General features: G+C 43.9%; 1 protein-coding gene across 16 annotated transcripts in view; it reads right to left on the bottom strand.

Annotated features, from left to right (window-relative positions):
* Positions 1-1,655: 1,655 nt before the first annotated feature.
* SEC31A (SEC31 homolog A, COPII component) overlaps positions 1,656-12,892 on the bottom strand; it is a 50,226-nt gene continuing 38,989 nt past the window's right edge. For 8 of the 16 annotated variants that reach the window (XM_076336999.1, XM_076336998.1, XM_076337001.1 and 5 more), the window contains 5 exons: positions 9,188-9,243; positions 6,709-6,981; positions 6,203-6,322; positions 3,294-3,365; positions 1,656-2,404 (listed from right to left, as the gene is read on the bottom strand). In XM_076336999.1, the coding sequence (XP_076193114.1) occupies positions 2,225-2,404; positions 3,294-3,365; positions 6,203-6,322; positions 6,709-6,981; positions 9,188-9,243 (701 nt within the window). In that variant the 3' untranslated portion in view covers positions 1,656-2,224. Of the gene's footprint in view, positions 2,405-3,293; positions 3,366-6,202; positions 6,323-6,708; positions 6,982-9,187; positions 9,244-10,986; positions 11,035-12,892 lie in introns of all 16 variants that reach the window. The other 8 variants (XM_076336986.1, XM_076336991.1, XM_076336992.1 and 5 more) reach the window with 2 other exon arrangements.

The raw sequence follows: 12,892 nt of genomic DNA on the forward strand, positions 1-12,892 counted from the left end.
GAAAGCATATGCAAGACCAGCTTCTGAATTCTCCTTCTAGCCCTCTCGCAGCACCTCTCATCTACCAGTTTGGTCCTGAAGTACTGAGATTTTCTTGCTTTCCTTGCTGAACAGTGTATCACAGAAACATCAGGCCAGGCCAGCACACCTGCTTTTCACCCTACTGAAGTTTTTTTTATTCCCATTTACCTTTGAATGTGTTCTTTTAAAATTTGTTCTTTTCCACCTTGAATCAAGACACAAGGGTGTGTTCCTCTGCCCAGACTGTGCCCAGTTTGCTCTGCGGGAGGCATCCATACTGAAGTTCAGTGCAGCAGTCCTTTCCACATGTGCAGAGATCCTGGGGTACTAAGCTGTCCAACTTCTGCTTTTGCTGCAGATGGCAACATTTCTGCTTCTGTGCAGCCCCTTTTTCTCCTGCCTTCCCTCTTATTGGGGCCCTAGCATTTCATCCCAAGCTTGCAGATAGCAGTCCCGGGGGAGGAAAGGTGGAGCATACCAAGCTGTTGTTATTCTCATCTGCATCGGGAGGTGCTGCGAAATATTTACTAGATAATGTGGTCCCAGTGTGGGACCACAGCGTGGAGTGGGTCTGGTGACCTGAATATTTTTCCCACCGAGGTAGACTGCCATTTCTTTACTACCAGTTTCTGGCAGCATTAACATACATCACGTTTCTGATGTGATTCAGCCAATACCAGAGCCTACTGGGCAAGGAGTTTTTATTAAGGGCATAGATGAATAAAGGGGGATACCTGCAAACCTTCTGAATGACAGGAACAGAATACAATCTACTTATAACACTGCTTAGAAACCTATAACCTAGATCAAGGGGAAGAAAATAACTTGTTTTTTTAAACTCCTGAAACAAAGCAACTCCAAACTGATGCTTTATGTTCACCAATTACAAAAGCTTAGGAGGTCAGAAAATGCTGGAAATAAAATTAAGCTCAATTTTGTCAGAGAAATGGAACTGTTTTGCCTGACAAATCTGTAACTCATAATCAGTTTAAGTCACAGAAGTCAGCATGATTTGCATTGCAATTGCATATTTCTTGCAGTATGTATTGCCAAATTACATTCTGCAGACTCTGATATTTTCGATAGTTTTCAGGCAAAATGGCCTTTTTTTTAAACCTGGACATTTCTTCCAATTGCTGTTCTTCCTAGACATACTTGCTATTCATGGCACACTTTCAAATTTTTAAAACTTAAAAGCCAACTCGAACTGTGTCACAGGAAAGGACAGTGTGCTGTGAAACGCACCTGACCCAACATGAGAAGCATGCTTGCAGTTTCACAGCACAGCATGCCCTCGCAGTGGTAAGCAGCGCAGCAGAGGCAGCAATCTCCAGGTTCAGGGGACTGCAAGAAACAATTTGCACCTTGTTTACACACTAAATATCCGTGTCTCTGTATGGGTGGCTTAAACCACTCTGCATTATTTCCGCTCTTAGCTTTTAAAAATACAAACAGATGTGTTCAGAACCCTTGCTAAACCTTCCTTGAAATGTAAATCTCTCAGTATAAATGTTAATAGAGCTTTTAGCAATGAGCATGGAGAAAAAAATATCCTCATGCCTAGGACGCAACAGAAAGCCACCCCACTGTACTCTGGGTTCAAAAATCTCTAAGTTGCACTTCATAAAGACACATTTTAATAAATTAACATTTATTGAAAATATCACATCAGCCTTTATTTTGCTCATTTGCCCCAGTGCAAAATTAAGCTATTTAACATGTAAATTGTAATAACAGAACTGCAAGCAGTTTCATAAAATGAAAGACCAAATACACTTATAATATGATCAGACTCTTTAATCTGGTGGATAAGGAACAGTGGGATGGAAGGGAATAATCTGTTTTAGGGTCTGATACACAACTTACCTTGTTGTTTTAACACATATATCTGTTATTAAAAGCCACTGTTTAGCAGTATAACATGCATCTAAAAATTGACAATATGGGGCATCATCCATTAAATATACTATCTGTAGACAAGAATCATTAGGATGGGAAAAGGATTAAAATAAAAAGAAAAGCACCAAGGCTCCACGGCCCTCCTAGAACAAAGTATTTTGCAGGGAGAGTGTAATGCCATTTGTCAGCGCTCTACTGCGACATGCCGTAAGGACTAGCATTTGGTCCATTTCTGGCATGTTTGCTGTAGAAATGCACTTCTTTGGAAAAGCAACCATCAAGGCTTTGCAAATGCAGGGTTACTTCAGACACCCAGCTTATTGGCCTGGGTGAGGACAACTTTCAGAACAGGCATGAAAGCAGAGGTCTCGCTGAAGTTGCTGGTGCTGACTATGTGCGTGTGGATGTTCAGTCCTTCCTGGTAGTTGCGGGTTTCGATGCTCTTCACAATGTTGTGCAAACCGCTAATGATGGCTGGAGAGAGCTGCAAGGAAGCCAGGCAAGGCAGGTCAGCAGAAAAAAAAAAACCACATACACTAGTGCTAGAAAAACAGCAGGTTCCCTTCTTTGAAGATAGCCATCTTCAGAGCTGCACCACACTAGGAACAGTCACTGAGAAGTCTAACAGCAGACTTCAACCAGAATGTACCTTCTCTGCAGTACTGCAAAGCCCTGCAAGCCTTCACTGCCAGCCCCTGGATGCAATTCCCTGAGGTGGGAGACCAGCTGTGACAGACTGTGGCACATGAAATCCTACTGAGCTTTTATGCCTTTGGGGTAAAGTTAAAAGCTCACCAAAGATGGCCTGACAATGACAGTAATCCTGACCACTCTAATCCTAAGGTACTAAGAGATCTAAGCCCAGTCCTTTATTCTGCCACAGACCTCCTGGAAGGCTTTGGAATAATTACCAGATCTTCAAAAGTACTTGCACATCTGCCTTCCAACATCTAAATCTTCTGGGTGTTTTTTGACCCCAGGCTGCGTGTCTCTCAGTTCCTAGTAGGAGTGGGGGAACTCGCTGTGTTGGTTCATTCTGCCAGCAACTGGGGACAGGGACCCTCCGGACACATTCACCCAGTGCCTACTGCAAGAAGCTCTGCTCTTTGGCTCAGCGCAGTCCCTGCACAGCACCATAAAACTCATGACATGACCCCAGAACACTGTAAAGTCTGCACAGGCACCTGGGGCTAAGCACTCTACCTAGCCATTTCTGGGAAATGCAAGGAAACATACAATAAATGGATTTGAAGCATGCTTCCAAAGAAAGAACAAGCACCTGCTACATACTGCAGAGGGGTCCACACCACCAATGAAGTTCTTGGCCATACCTGCAATATTTGATTGGGGGGGGGGAGTAAAACAGAACTTACTGTTTGTTCTCTAAGTTTGTCATATAGAAACTCCAGGCGTTTATTTGCATCATCTAGTTTCCTCTTGGTTTGCTGCAAGAGAAATAAATACATTAAAACACAGTGATTTTAAGAACACCATACTGATCTGATATCATTGCAAAGAGGTCCACGCAGCACATGAAATTCCCTTCTCAACAACATTTTCCTAACACATTATTTGAATTCTGTGCTCTGTACTTTTCTCCCCTGATTTTGCTAGGAAAGACCACGTGATATGACTGTAGTTCTCCACATGTAACTGCTCTAGTTAGCTACAGAGAATAGTAAACTGTAGAGGTGCATCCCAAAGGCCACTGGTCATTTGCAAAACCCACTTGTATAGCTGATACGGAAAGTGACAGAATTCTGAGTTGCAGCATGAATTTTTTTTTCTGTCGTTCACTGGCAAAGCAGAATGATAGCTGGATAAAGTTATTACTGGAATCAAGGATCCAGCAACGTCAATGAGAGCTTAAGGGCACTACTGAAGTCTAAGTACGTACAACTCAGTCATTATTTATGGCAAATCCTAATTATATTTTTCATTATGTTATTAGTAAAACCAGGAGGAGTTTGTTTGTAAGTTTGTAAGCCAACAGAAAAACTAATAGCCTAACCCAAACTATCCTTACAGATCCTTTGTGCTTCCATGATTTTATATAGAGTAAACCACACCAGCTGCTGGAGAAATATTTTTATCCACTCTTTTTTTTTTTTTTTTTTAAACAAACAGCTACAGAAATTGAAGATTTTAATCCAGAATAATAAAACAGTAATAAAGCATCAAGGTTACAATTACAGAAGCACAAAAAAGGTGGTGGTCAACAGCAGTAGAAATGGCATCAGTGCACAAGAGTAATGGAACTTCCTCCTAAATCAGTATGCACATCAATCCATCTTCACTTAGGATAGTGCCATTTCCCCTGGCAACTGGAAAAGTTTCCCTGGATTAAATAACTGCCCAGAGAGAAAATAACAAAGCCTATGGGAATGCTCTAGCTCAGGGATCAAGACAGACTGGTGGCTGCCTGCTGTGCTAGAAATTAGGGAAAGCTGTTCGGATGGCAAACGGCATAAAGGAGAACATAGCATGTGGATCTCAGGCTGTGCATGGAAAACCCCTCAGCACTAGTTATGTTGTCAAGGAACTGAGACAAGTAAGGAAAAAGTACCCCAGGAGGAGCAGGTAAGAAACTGGCTAATTCTTTTGGAATGGCCAACTCTCTCAGATACACAACTTTGGAACATTTGTTTCAAAACCTGTGAAAAGGCATACATGCTATTTTCATTTTACAAATGGCCAACTAGGGCAAAGAGGAATAAATTGTGTTTAGTAAATAGCAAGACATCTCTCCAGCCAAAGGAAGTTAGGTGGAAGAAGTGCAAACTGGTTGTTCTCACTCTTTGCTTCCTGTTCCCATTTTCCCCTTCGGAATGTAATAACTGAGTAGTGTTTGCGTTTGTTCTGACAATACCTGTTGTACACAGTCAGGACAATGTCTCTCAGCACTGCGTGCCGGAAATGCTTACTCTGCTTAAGAAAATCAGAGAATTAACAAGAAGCAAGCAAAATGTGTTGGCAGAGCAGAAAAGCAATCCCTGGATACAGATGTGAATTGAATGCTTTTGCCTTATGTGTCTGGGAGAAGGAGCACTCAGAGGAAGAAAAGGTCAAAGGGTACGTGCAGTATACAATTTCTATCCCTGCACTCTACAGCCTAACCTTTAAAGAAAGGATTTTGAGCAATCAAATGCTACTGAACCTTATGAGGTCTGTCCAAAGAAAGGTATATGGCCTTGAAAAGCTTCTGTAAAGGAGTATGTGGGCAAGTCCACCCTGAAACTGCTGGGCTGAGACCCGCAGGGTAAAGGAGTACATACATGCAAATACCAAGTCTAAACTACAGAGCCAGCTGAAATTGTGCAGCGAACATAAGACAGAAGTGACACTGAACGCCCAATATACTCCCACAGTCACTGCCACAGAGCCCTCAGACAGCTTAGCTCCCAGTCACCGTAACAGGAGCACAAGTCTGTGCTGCTGACCAAGCACATTTAGTGCACAAAGCCCTCTGCACACCACCAGCCTGTCTTTCATCATCCACCTTTCAGCATGCAGCAGGCACGAGCTGAACAGTCAGTATCTGGGCTTTGGGGTAGCGTGTTATCTACTGACCACTGGAAATAAATGAGAAGCTTTGAGATGGATGGCTCATTTACAAAGTACTGCCTGCCACAGGAAATGTTTTTCCTATCCAGCTCCAGTGGTCGTGTTAAAGCTCATAACCTCCCACTTCTCTGCTATCCGTTGTTTCCTTTTGAAATGAGTTTATCAGAAATCACAAATCACAGATCAAAATCTGAGACATGTACTCACGTATGTTATGAGACCTGGCATAATACCAGCTGCTTCCTGCTCTGAATTATAAGAAGCAGTTAAGCAAAGGTACAGGGCATGCCTCCACAGCGATCACCTGACAGAAGGACAACACTTTCTGAAGGTTTTAGAATTTTTTACTTTATTTTTTTTTAACCATCAACATCAAAACCTCAACTGTAACCAATTCCAACCCTCCTCCTTAGGAGAAAGCAGCAGAGGGGGCTGCAATGGGTTAATTCCCTGGCCATAAACAGCACCATTGTGCTCTGCCCATGCTGAGGGCTCTAAGGACCAGAATCAAAGTGCTCAGGCAGCTGGGCTGTGCTATGGTCCCATACTGCCACATCCTATGTGCATATGGCTTTTCTATGCATTGCTTGAGGCTGCTCGAAGCAGCCTTTAGAAGGAAAAAGCTATCTCAGGAGAGACTGCGATGGCTAGCTGTGTTACAGGTACCAGTGCATTCACCCAAACACAGGGGTACTCTGGGAACACCACAGAGACCTACCGGATCAGAGGCAGACAGCAGGCATCTCTGGATAAGAGCTTCAAACGTAGTCTTCAGAATAAGGTGCTCCTCAGGGATGGGCTTCTTGGTAATCTTCTCTGTTGGCAGTGCCTGCACATGCTGAGAAACAGAGAGCAGGTGAGGCTTTTCCAGGCCTCTATGACCACACGTTGCCAAGTGGCATTATTAGCCAGCTTGGCACAACTCCTATTTCTTCCCTGTGAGTGTGTGGAGGTGACATTATCAGCATCTGCTGTCACTTCCTCTGGAGAGCTGTGAAGTTGCAGAAGCAGCTTGTTGGTCCATAATGACTAGAGTATTAACTGCAAAGAGGTAGTATCTAGGTGGAGATTACAGCAGCAAAATGCCAGCATGGTGAAAAGCTAGTGACTAAAAACTCTGCAGTACACTTTGGAGGTACAAGAAATGCCTGGCCAACAGGATCCCAGCCTGCAAGGCTCCGCTGATGTACAAACCAAAACTGCGCAATGCTGGGGTTACATTACCTGGATGGCATTGCCGATTGGGGCCCCAGGGGCCCCCTCCATGCTGGGTTTGGAAACAGCGGGTGGCACGATGCATGATCCCAGGGGCTGGGGAGCAGGTGGGTAGCCACCCTGCAGCACCGGCTGCCCTGCAGGGAGGTGCAGAGGCTGGAAGCTGGGTGTGCCCATGGGTGGTGCCGAAGCCGGAGGCTGCTGCACCTGAGACTGTGGATCTACCAGCGGGTTCATGATGGGGGAGGTGATGGGAACCGGGGGCAGGAAGTTATCAGGGACCTGGGAAAAAAAAAACCAAACAGTGCATTTATGCTGCTGTGGCTGCCACAGGCAGAGCACAACACCCAGCTCCTACAGACTTCCCAACCTGCAGCAATTGAGAGCTCTGCCAAGCAGAGCGCTGAGTCCCCAGCATATAGAAATAACAGGGGCAGGCAATACAGGATTTCACTCTGGCTAAACAAACCCATTCCTCTGGCTGCAGCTGCACAGTAAGTAGTGCCCTGGGACAGTAATATCCTCCAGCATTTCTAGTCCTGTGTGCTCTGCCTGCCCTCCTGCACGCACAGGGCAGGAGCAGTCTGCCCCAGCCTGCTCCTGGCCACAAGAGCTGAGTACAGCCACCTCAAATCAGAGCCACTCTCCCTCTGCTAAGGGCACAAAACAGGTTTGGCAGACCAGCACTAACAGAAGAATAGTTGCACTAATGAAAACTAACTCAAACGTACATCTATTCTTACTATTGGGTCATTATATTTAGATTTTTGTGTCTCACTTTCAAGGGTACATTTTTGTCCATGCAGTACATAGGTCACTGCTAGCAACACACACCAAGAAAGCTTCTGAAAGCCTTTCAAGCTTCTGGCAAACAGGTTTGCACTAAGACAGATTATGAGCGCATTTCAGATTCATCCCTAAGCATCTTTCAGTCTACACATCTACACAGGGGCATTTTGGAAACATTTGGTACAGGGAAGAAACAACAAAATGAGCTACTGACCTCGGCTACGAATCATACAGGAATCCAAACAAAAGAAAGAGCTCCCATGGAAATGTGCACATTTCTTTGGGTGTGCATGGAAAAAGGAAAGATTACAGAACCCTGAAGGCTACCCTGAATGAATGATGCCAGAATTAAGCTAGTGATTTGGGACAGCAAGAAAAATATTTCCAATCCAGCACCAAAGTCAGTTACAAAAAAGCAATGAATCACAGCAATAAACTTTTGAGTGGTGGATAAGTTCTTAGTTAGGTGGAAAACAGTTGCAAATTACGCTGAGGCCAGATGGTTCTTCTATTTTACAATAGCCCATGTGGCGAGTTGTTTTATAATATCCTAAACCAGCCCCTCATACAGTGGACATAAGGGAAACAAACATAGAAACACTTCTGACAGAAGTTTGTTAAATACCCAACAGGGAATGCAACAAACACGACTCCTCATTTAGAGGAGAGCCAACCCTCAAGCCCTGGCTATGGCAGAAATTCTGGCTGTGATGCACACACACACAGCAGTAGCAAAAACCCTGTCTGCAAAAGGCTGCTTCTTGAGCTCTCAGGTCCAGCAGTTATTCTCACTGACAACTCTCCTCCTTCTACTTAAGACTTGCCTGAAGCCCCGAAAGGCAGCATGCCGGCTGCTGTGCAACAAACATCCCAGCACTGGGGCAGTCAGGAGCACACAAAGCATCCCCTATCCATCCTCCACAAAAGCTTCTTAATCTTGAACTGCAGAGACCAAAACCCAGAGGGTAAGGGAGACTTCTGCCTTCACCTTCACCCAGACTTTATCTTGCCTGTTCCAACTTTTTTTTTCTCCCCACACTTTACACATCCCAAACTGACCCTTGCTTCCCAAACGCACCAGACTCAGAGAGCAGCAGATGACACTGACTGCTGTGGAGATATGCAAGACGACACCAGCACCAGGGGATCAGAAGGCTCACTCTACTCTGTGCCAAGTGTCCCCAGTTGTTCTGTCCTGCTGCAATCTAAACCTGTTTTACAAAACTACATTGTCTCCATCACAAAAATTGTCTTACTCTCAGCAGATCTCTCAGGGTCAGACCCTTAATCAGGATAAATTGCTTTCAGCTCCAGCAAAGTTAGTTTGCTCCAGCAAAATCTATAACAATTTGCACGGCCTCATCATTTCACATAAGTTTCATCTGCAAAACTCATCTGCTTTACTGCAGATGAAAACAGTCCAAGGTATTTTCTTCCCTCAAACCAGGGAATTGTGGTGTTATTAACAACCACAACTTTAGCAAAAAGCCACCATCTCTTTAGAGGCTTAAATATTTTGAGAGAGATGAGGCATATTGGAGAGGTATAAAGGCCATTTCTGCTCACGAGGTGCAGGTTTTGTTTGCTGCTAACCCTTCTTCTTCCTTCTCCTGCCAAGAAGTTTCCCAGGAGCAGCTTAAGTTACTGCTTTTCAAGTGGTCCGCACTCAATTGTGTCAAGACAGGATTTCCTAAAGTACCTTCTTCTTGGCAGCTCTGTTCAGGGCAGGAGGGTCGTTCCAGCCATTCTGAGGCCCTGGGACAGAAAGAAAACAGAGACTGTAAGTACCTCGGAGGAGGGCAGTGATGCCTTCTTCAGCTCAGCTGGGCCAGCTCCCCACCATGGTTCTACTGGCAGGGACTTGGCAGAGCCTGCCCTCACCTGCCTGCTCCTCTGCCCTTCACTAGGGGCTGTAACAGCTTCTGCGCCAGCCAGAGCCTCCCAACACCCCAGCCATCAGACCCCTTTGGGCTCTGCGCCCACTGCACAGGTGTGGCATCTTGACCGACTGTTCTCAAGTTTGACAGAAGTTGATTCCTTTTATAGTTAACTTTCTTCTCTTGCAGGAAAAAAAACTTTGAGCAGACACACCCTTTGAAAAGGCAGGCAGTTTGCCTACCATGCCCAAAACACAGCCCTGCTACACAGACTGTATGTGTGAAGACAGCTTCAGTTACCGGTGAAAGTTTCTCCCATCTTATCATATGAGAAGAAATGAGAACTGGTTTTGAACTTTTTCCATGATCACTGTAACATTATTATAAACATTAATCAGCAGCAGAGATGCCAGAAACCATGGGTGAATAAGAACACCATTAAGCTGCATCCATTTCCCAAGAGCTGCTGCTGTGATTGCGTACCGTGATGGATTTATACATGACAGTTAAGACATGTTCCCCAGCAACGTAACACAGAAAAAAGAGGCGTAAGAGGCAACAGGAGCCTTAAACATTTCAGGCCAGATTCACCCAGCCGCCCTGGAGAGACAAAAGAGCCATAAAACCAGGTTTCCCCTGCCAGCTACAGCATGTTTATGGGTGCTTTGTGTCCCAAAAGCAAAGCAGAGCTGCTGGAGCAAGGTGGCAAAATCTAGCTTTTTGCACCAAGGGCAATTTGTTTGAAACTGAAAGCAGCACAGAGGATGTCTGAGCAGATTCACTCCGAGTCAGGGCTGTTGTTCTGTACCAAACCTTCTGCTCTTACAAGAAAGCACGCTCCGTGCAGCTGCAAGATTTATACACCAAAGCTCACGTTAGTGCATTAGAAATAGTTCCCCATCTCATCACGGAGCGCATATAATTGGGACCACAGCATTGTATCTCAGCATTACCGTGGCCTTGCTGAGTAATCAGGATTTATTGCATAAAGCCACAAAAAGCCAACAAAACCAAATCCCTGCTCAATGGACTTTTTCACCACAGTGTTTTTCACTTAGCAGATGATGGATTCACCTTAGACAGCAGAGCTTAACATCACTGCAGAATTTGCTCAATTTATCTGAAATTTCATTTGCTCCTGAGCTTTTGTTAAACAAGTTCCACATCCAGAGCATGTTAAAGGGGTAAATGAAAAACAATTTAAAACCCTTTTCACAGCTGCTTTCTCTTTAACCAAAGGCAGTGCCATCTCCCGACAGCCATGTGCCCCAGGGGCTCCTCTGTTCCTCCCTATTCAGAAAATCCCAGCATATTTCTGATATAGGAAGTCTAATTTCTGCAGTGCTGACAGTGGTAACGCATTAAGAAAATCCCCCAGACTGTTACTGCTGTTAATTTCCTGGAATAATTTGCTTTAAAAAAGGAAAACCAACATTTGTTTCTGTGGTTAAAAACTCCAGATATGTTATTGGTTTTAATTAAGGAATTAAAAATTGATTTGATTAAAGTCTAATTGGCAAACAGCATTGCACTTAATGTTCTCTGAAGAACATATGCATTATTGATGTCTGTTCAATTAATTTCATGTAGTGGCTGTAATTATTCTCAGGTTAGGTGGTACCTAGTTCACCTGCGAAGGGAGAGGCCTGGTCTTGAGTTGGTAGGCTTTCTGCAGATAAAATGCAAAGAGAACTAAAAAAAAGTTTTTCTTAGAAAATAATAAAACAATTGGTCTGTAATTTTTGATTAGCGATTTAGTTTCAATAAGCATGAGAAGTCAGGAGAAAAAACGCCTAACCTAATTACAATGCCAGTTTAGAGACAAGTCATTTGTCCAAACCACCCTGTGGAATTGCTTTTGTCTGCCTTCCCCGAAAACAAGCCTGTTGCTCTTTCCATGCAGTAAATCCGTGTTTCTAGTTGTTTCTAACAAATGTTGCTGAGTTCTGGCCCACTTTCTTCTCCCTTCCAGTGTTCTCTTTCTATTCCTACCAGCCAGTGCAGCTGACAGACCATTACTCTTACCAACAATCTTCTCACCATCATTTTACCATTCCAGAGAGCTTTTCAAGAGATGCTTAAAGTACTTGACTTCAAGGTGGATGTCAAGTATTTTCCCAAATCAAGGCATGCTCTCAACTGCATCCAGCCCAGCAAAAGAATGTATGTTCACACAGCAGTTTTACACCCGTGTGAAAAGACACATTGCCTGCTCAGACTGAGCAACAAATCCAAATGGCAAAACACAGCCAATAAAGCCTTCGTCATTTCAAAGAGAAGAGGAGCGTCGGGGATGACATAACTCCTGTCCCTGGGGTTGGTCTGATGCGCTTATAGTTCTAGTGCAAACCCTTCCCTTAGCTCAGAATTGCTCTATCACAATTTCAAACAAGATTCAAGACTCTGAAAATTAAAACTCCTTTGAAAGCAGGTTCAAAGATCTATCACAAAACAAAGTGAGATAGGTTGAAAATGAAATTAAATGTGGGCTTTTCTTGCTTACTGGAGCTCCAAGCACAGCTTAACATACTGATGTTATACACATTTGCAAAATCCAGAAGATATTTCTAGAACTGTTTCTTTTTAAGTGCATCTTTAAATCCAAGCCAGTTCAAAGGTCAGGTGCTCTTCAAGACTTCAAATTTGTGATCTTCTTTACTTCTTCCCTTACCCCCTCCTTTAAATTAATCACATTTGCAAAGTGAAATATGACGTTCCCAGATTAGATCATCATCACACAACAACAGCACACCACTTCAAAGCCAACATCAGCATCACTATATGCTCTGCACTGGAACATTCAGAGTTACAGGTGAGATCTACTTCTGGCTGCAGATTTCTGTGGTTCTATGGGATCTCATGCCAAGGCATCCTTCACTAAGCAATGCAGCTACTCTGGAAAATATGTTGGTGGTTAAGCATATTAAGCATGTACACTGTCATTTCTGCATTTACAAAGCAAGTTGTTTTTTTTTTTTTTCTTCTTTTTTATATGTTTTTTGAAAGGCGTAATCTAAAAATTGGAAGAGGACAGACTGTGCTCTTCAGATACCTCATCTTTTTTCCATAGTTCTCCAGCTGCAGGCAGCAGTTGTGTGCCAGCAGCCCACATGCATGAGCCACCCGGCCTCGGCACCTCACTGTGCCCTGGAGTCCACCTCTGCATTTCAGTCCAAGGCTGGCGTTTGCCAGGAATCAAGAGATGATGCCCGAGTTTGGGTTCCTGAAGGTCTGACACTTTGTACTGGCTGCCTTCTCACCACAGCTGCTGGGAAAAACACAAGCAGCACTGATAGTTCTCAGAAAGTTTTATAAAAAGCCTAGTATGGACAACTTTTAATTTTGAAAGAAAATCTGGCAAGGCAATGCGAGTAATGTCTGCTTCAATTCCCCTTATATTAAAATGACAGGCAAGATGTATTAGACTACTGTCTATGTGGATTAGACAATTTCAGAAATCGACCGGTATTGTCATTACTGTCCCTAATTTCTATCGTCCAGAGTACAGAGCTTCACCCGCTCTGAGC

The sequence above is a fragment of the Aptenodytes patagonicus genome, chromosome 4, assembly GCF_965638725.1.
Source record: "Aptenodytes patagonicus chromosome 4, bAptPat1.pri.cur, whole genome shotgun sequence".
In the NCBI taxonomy this organism is placed as follows: Eukaryota; Metazoa; Chordata; class Aves; order Sphenisciformes; family Spheniscidae; genus Aptenodytes; species Aptenodytes patagonicus.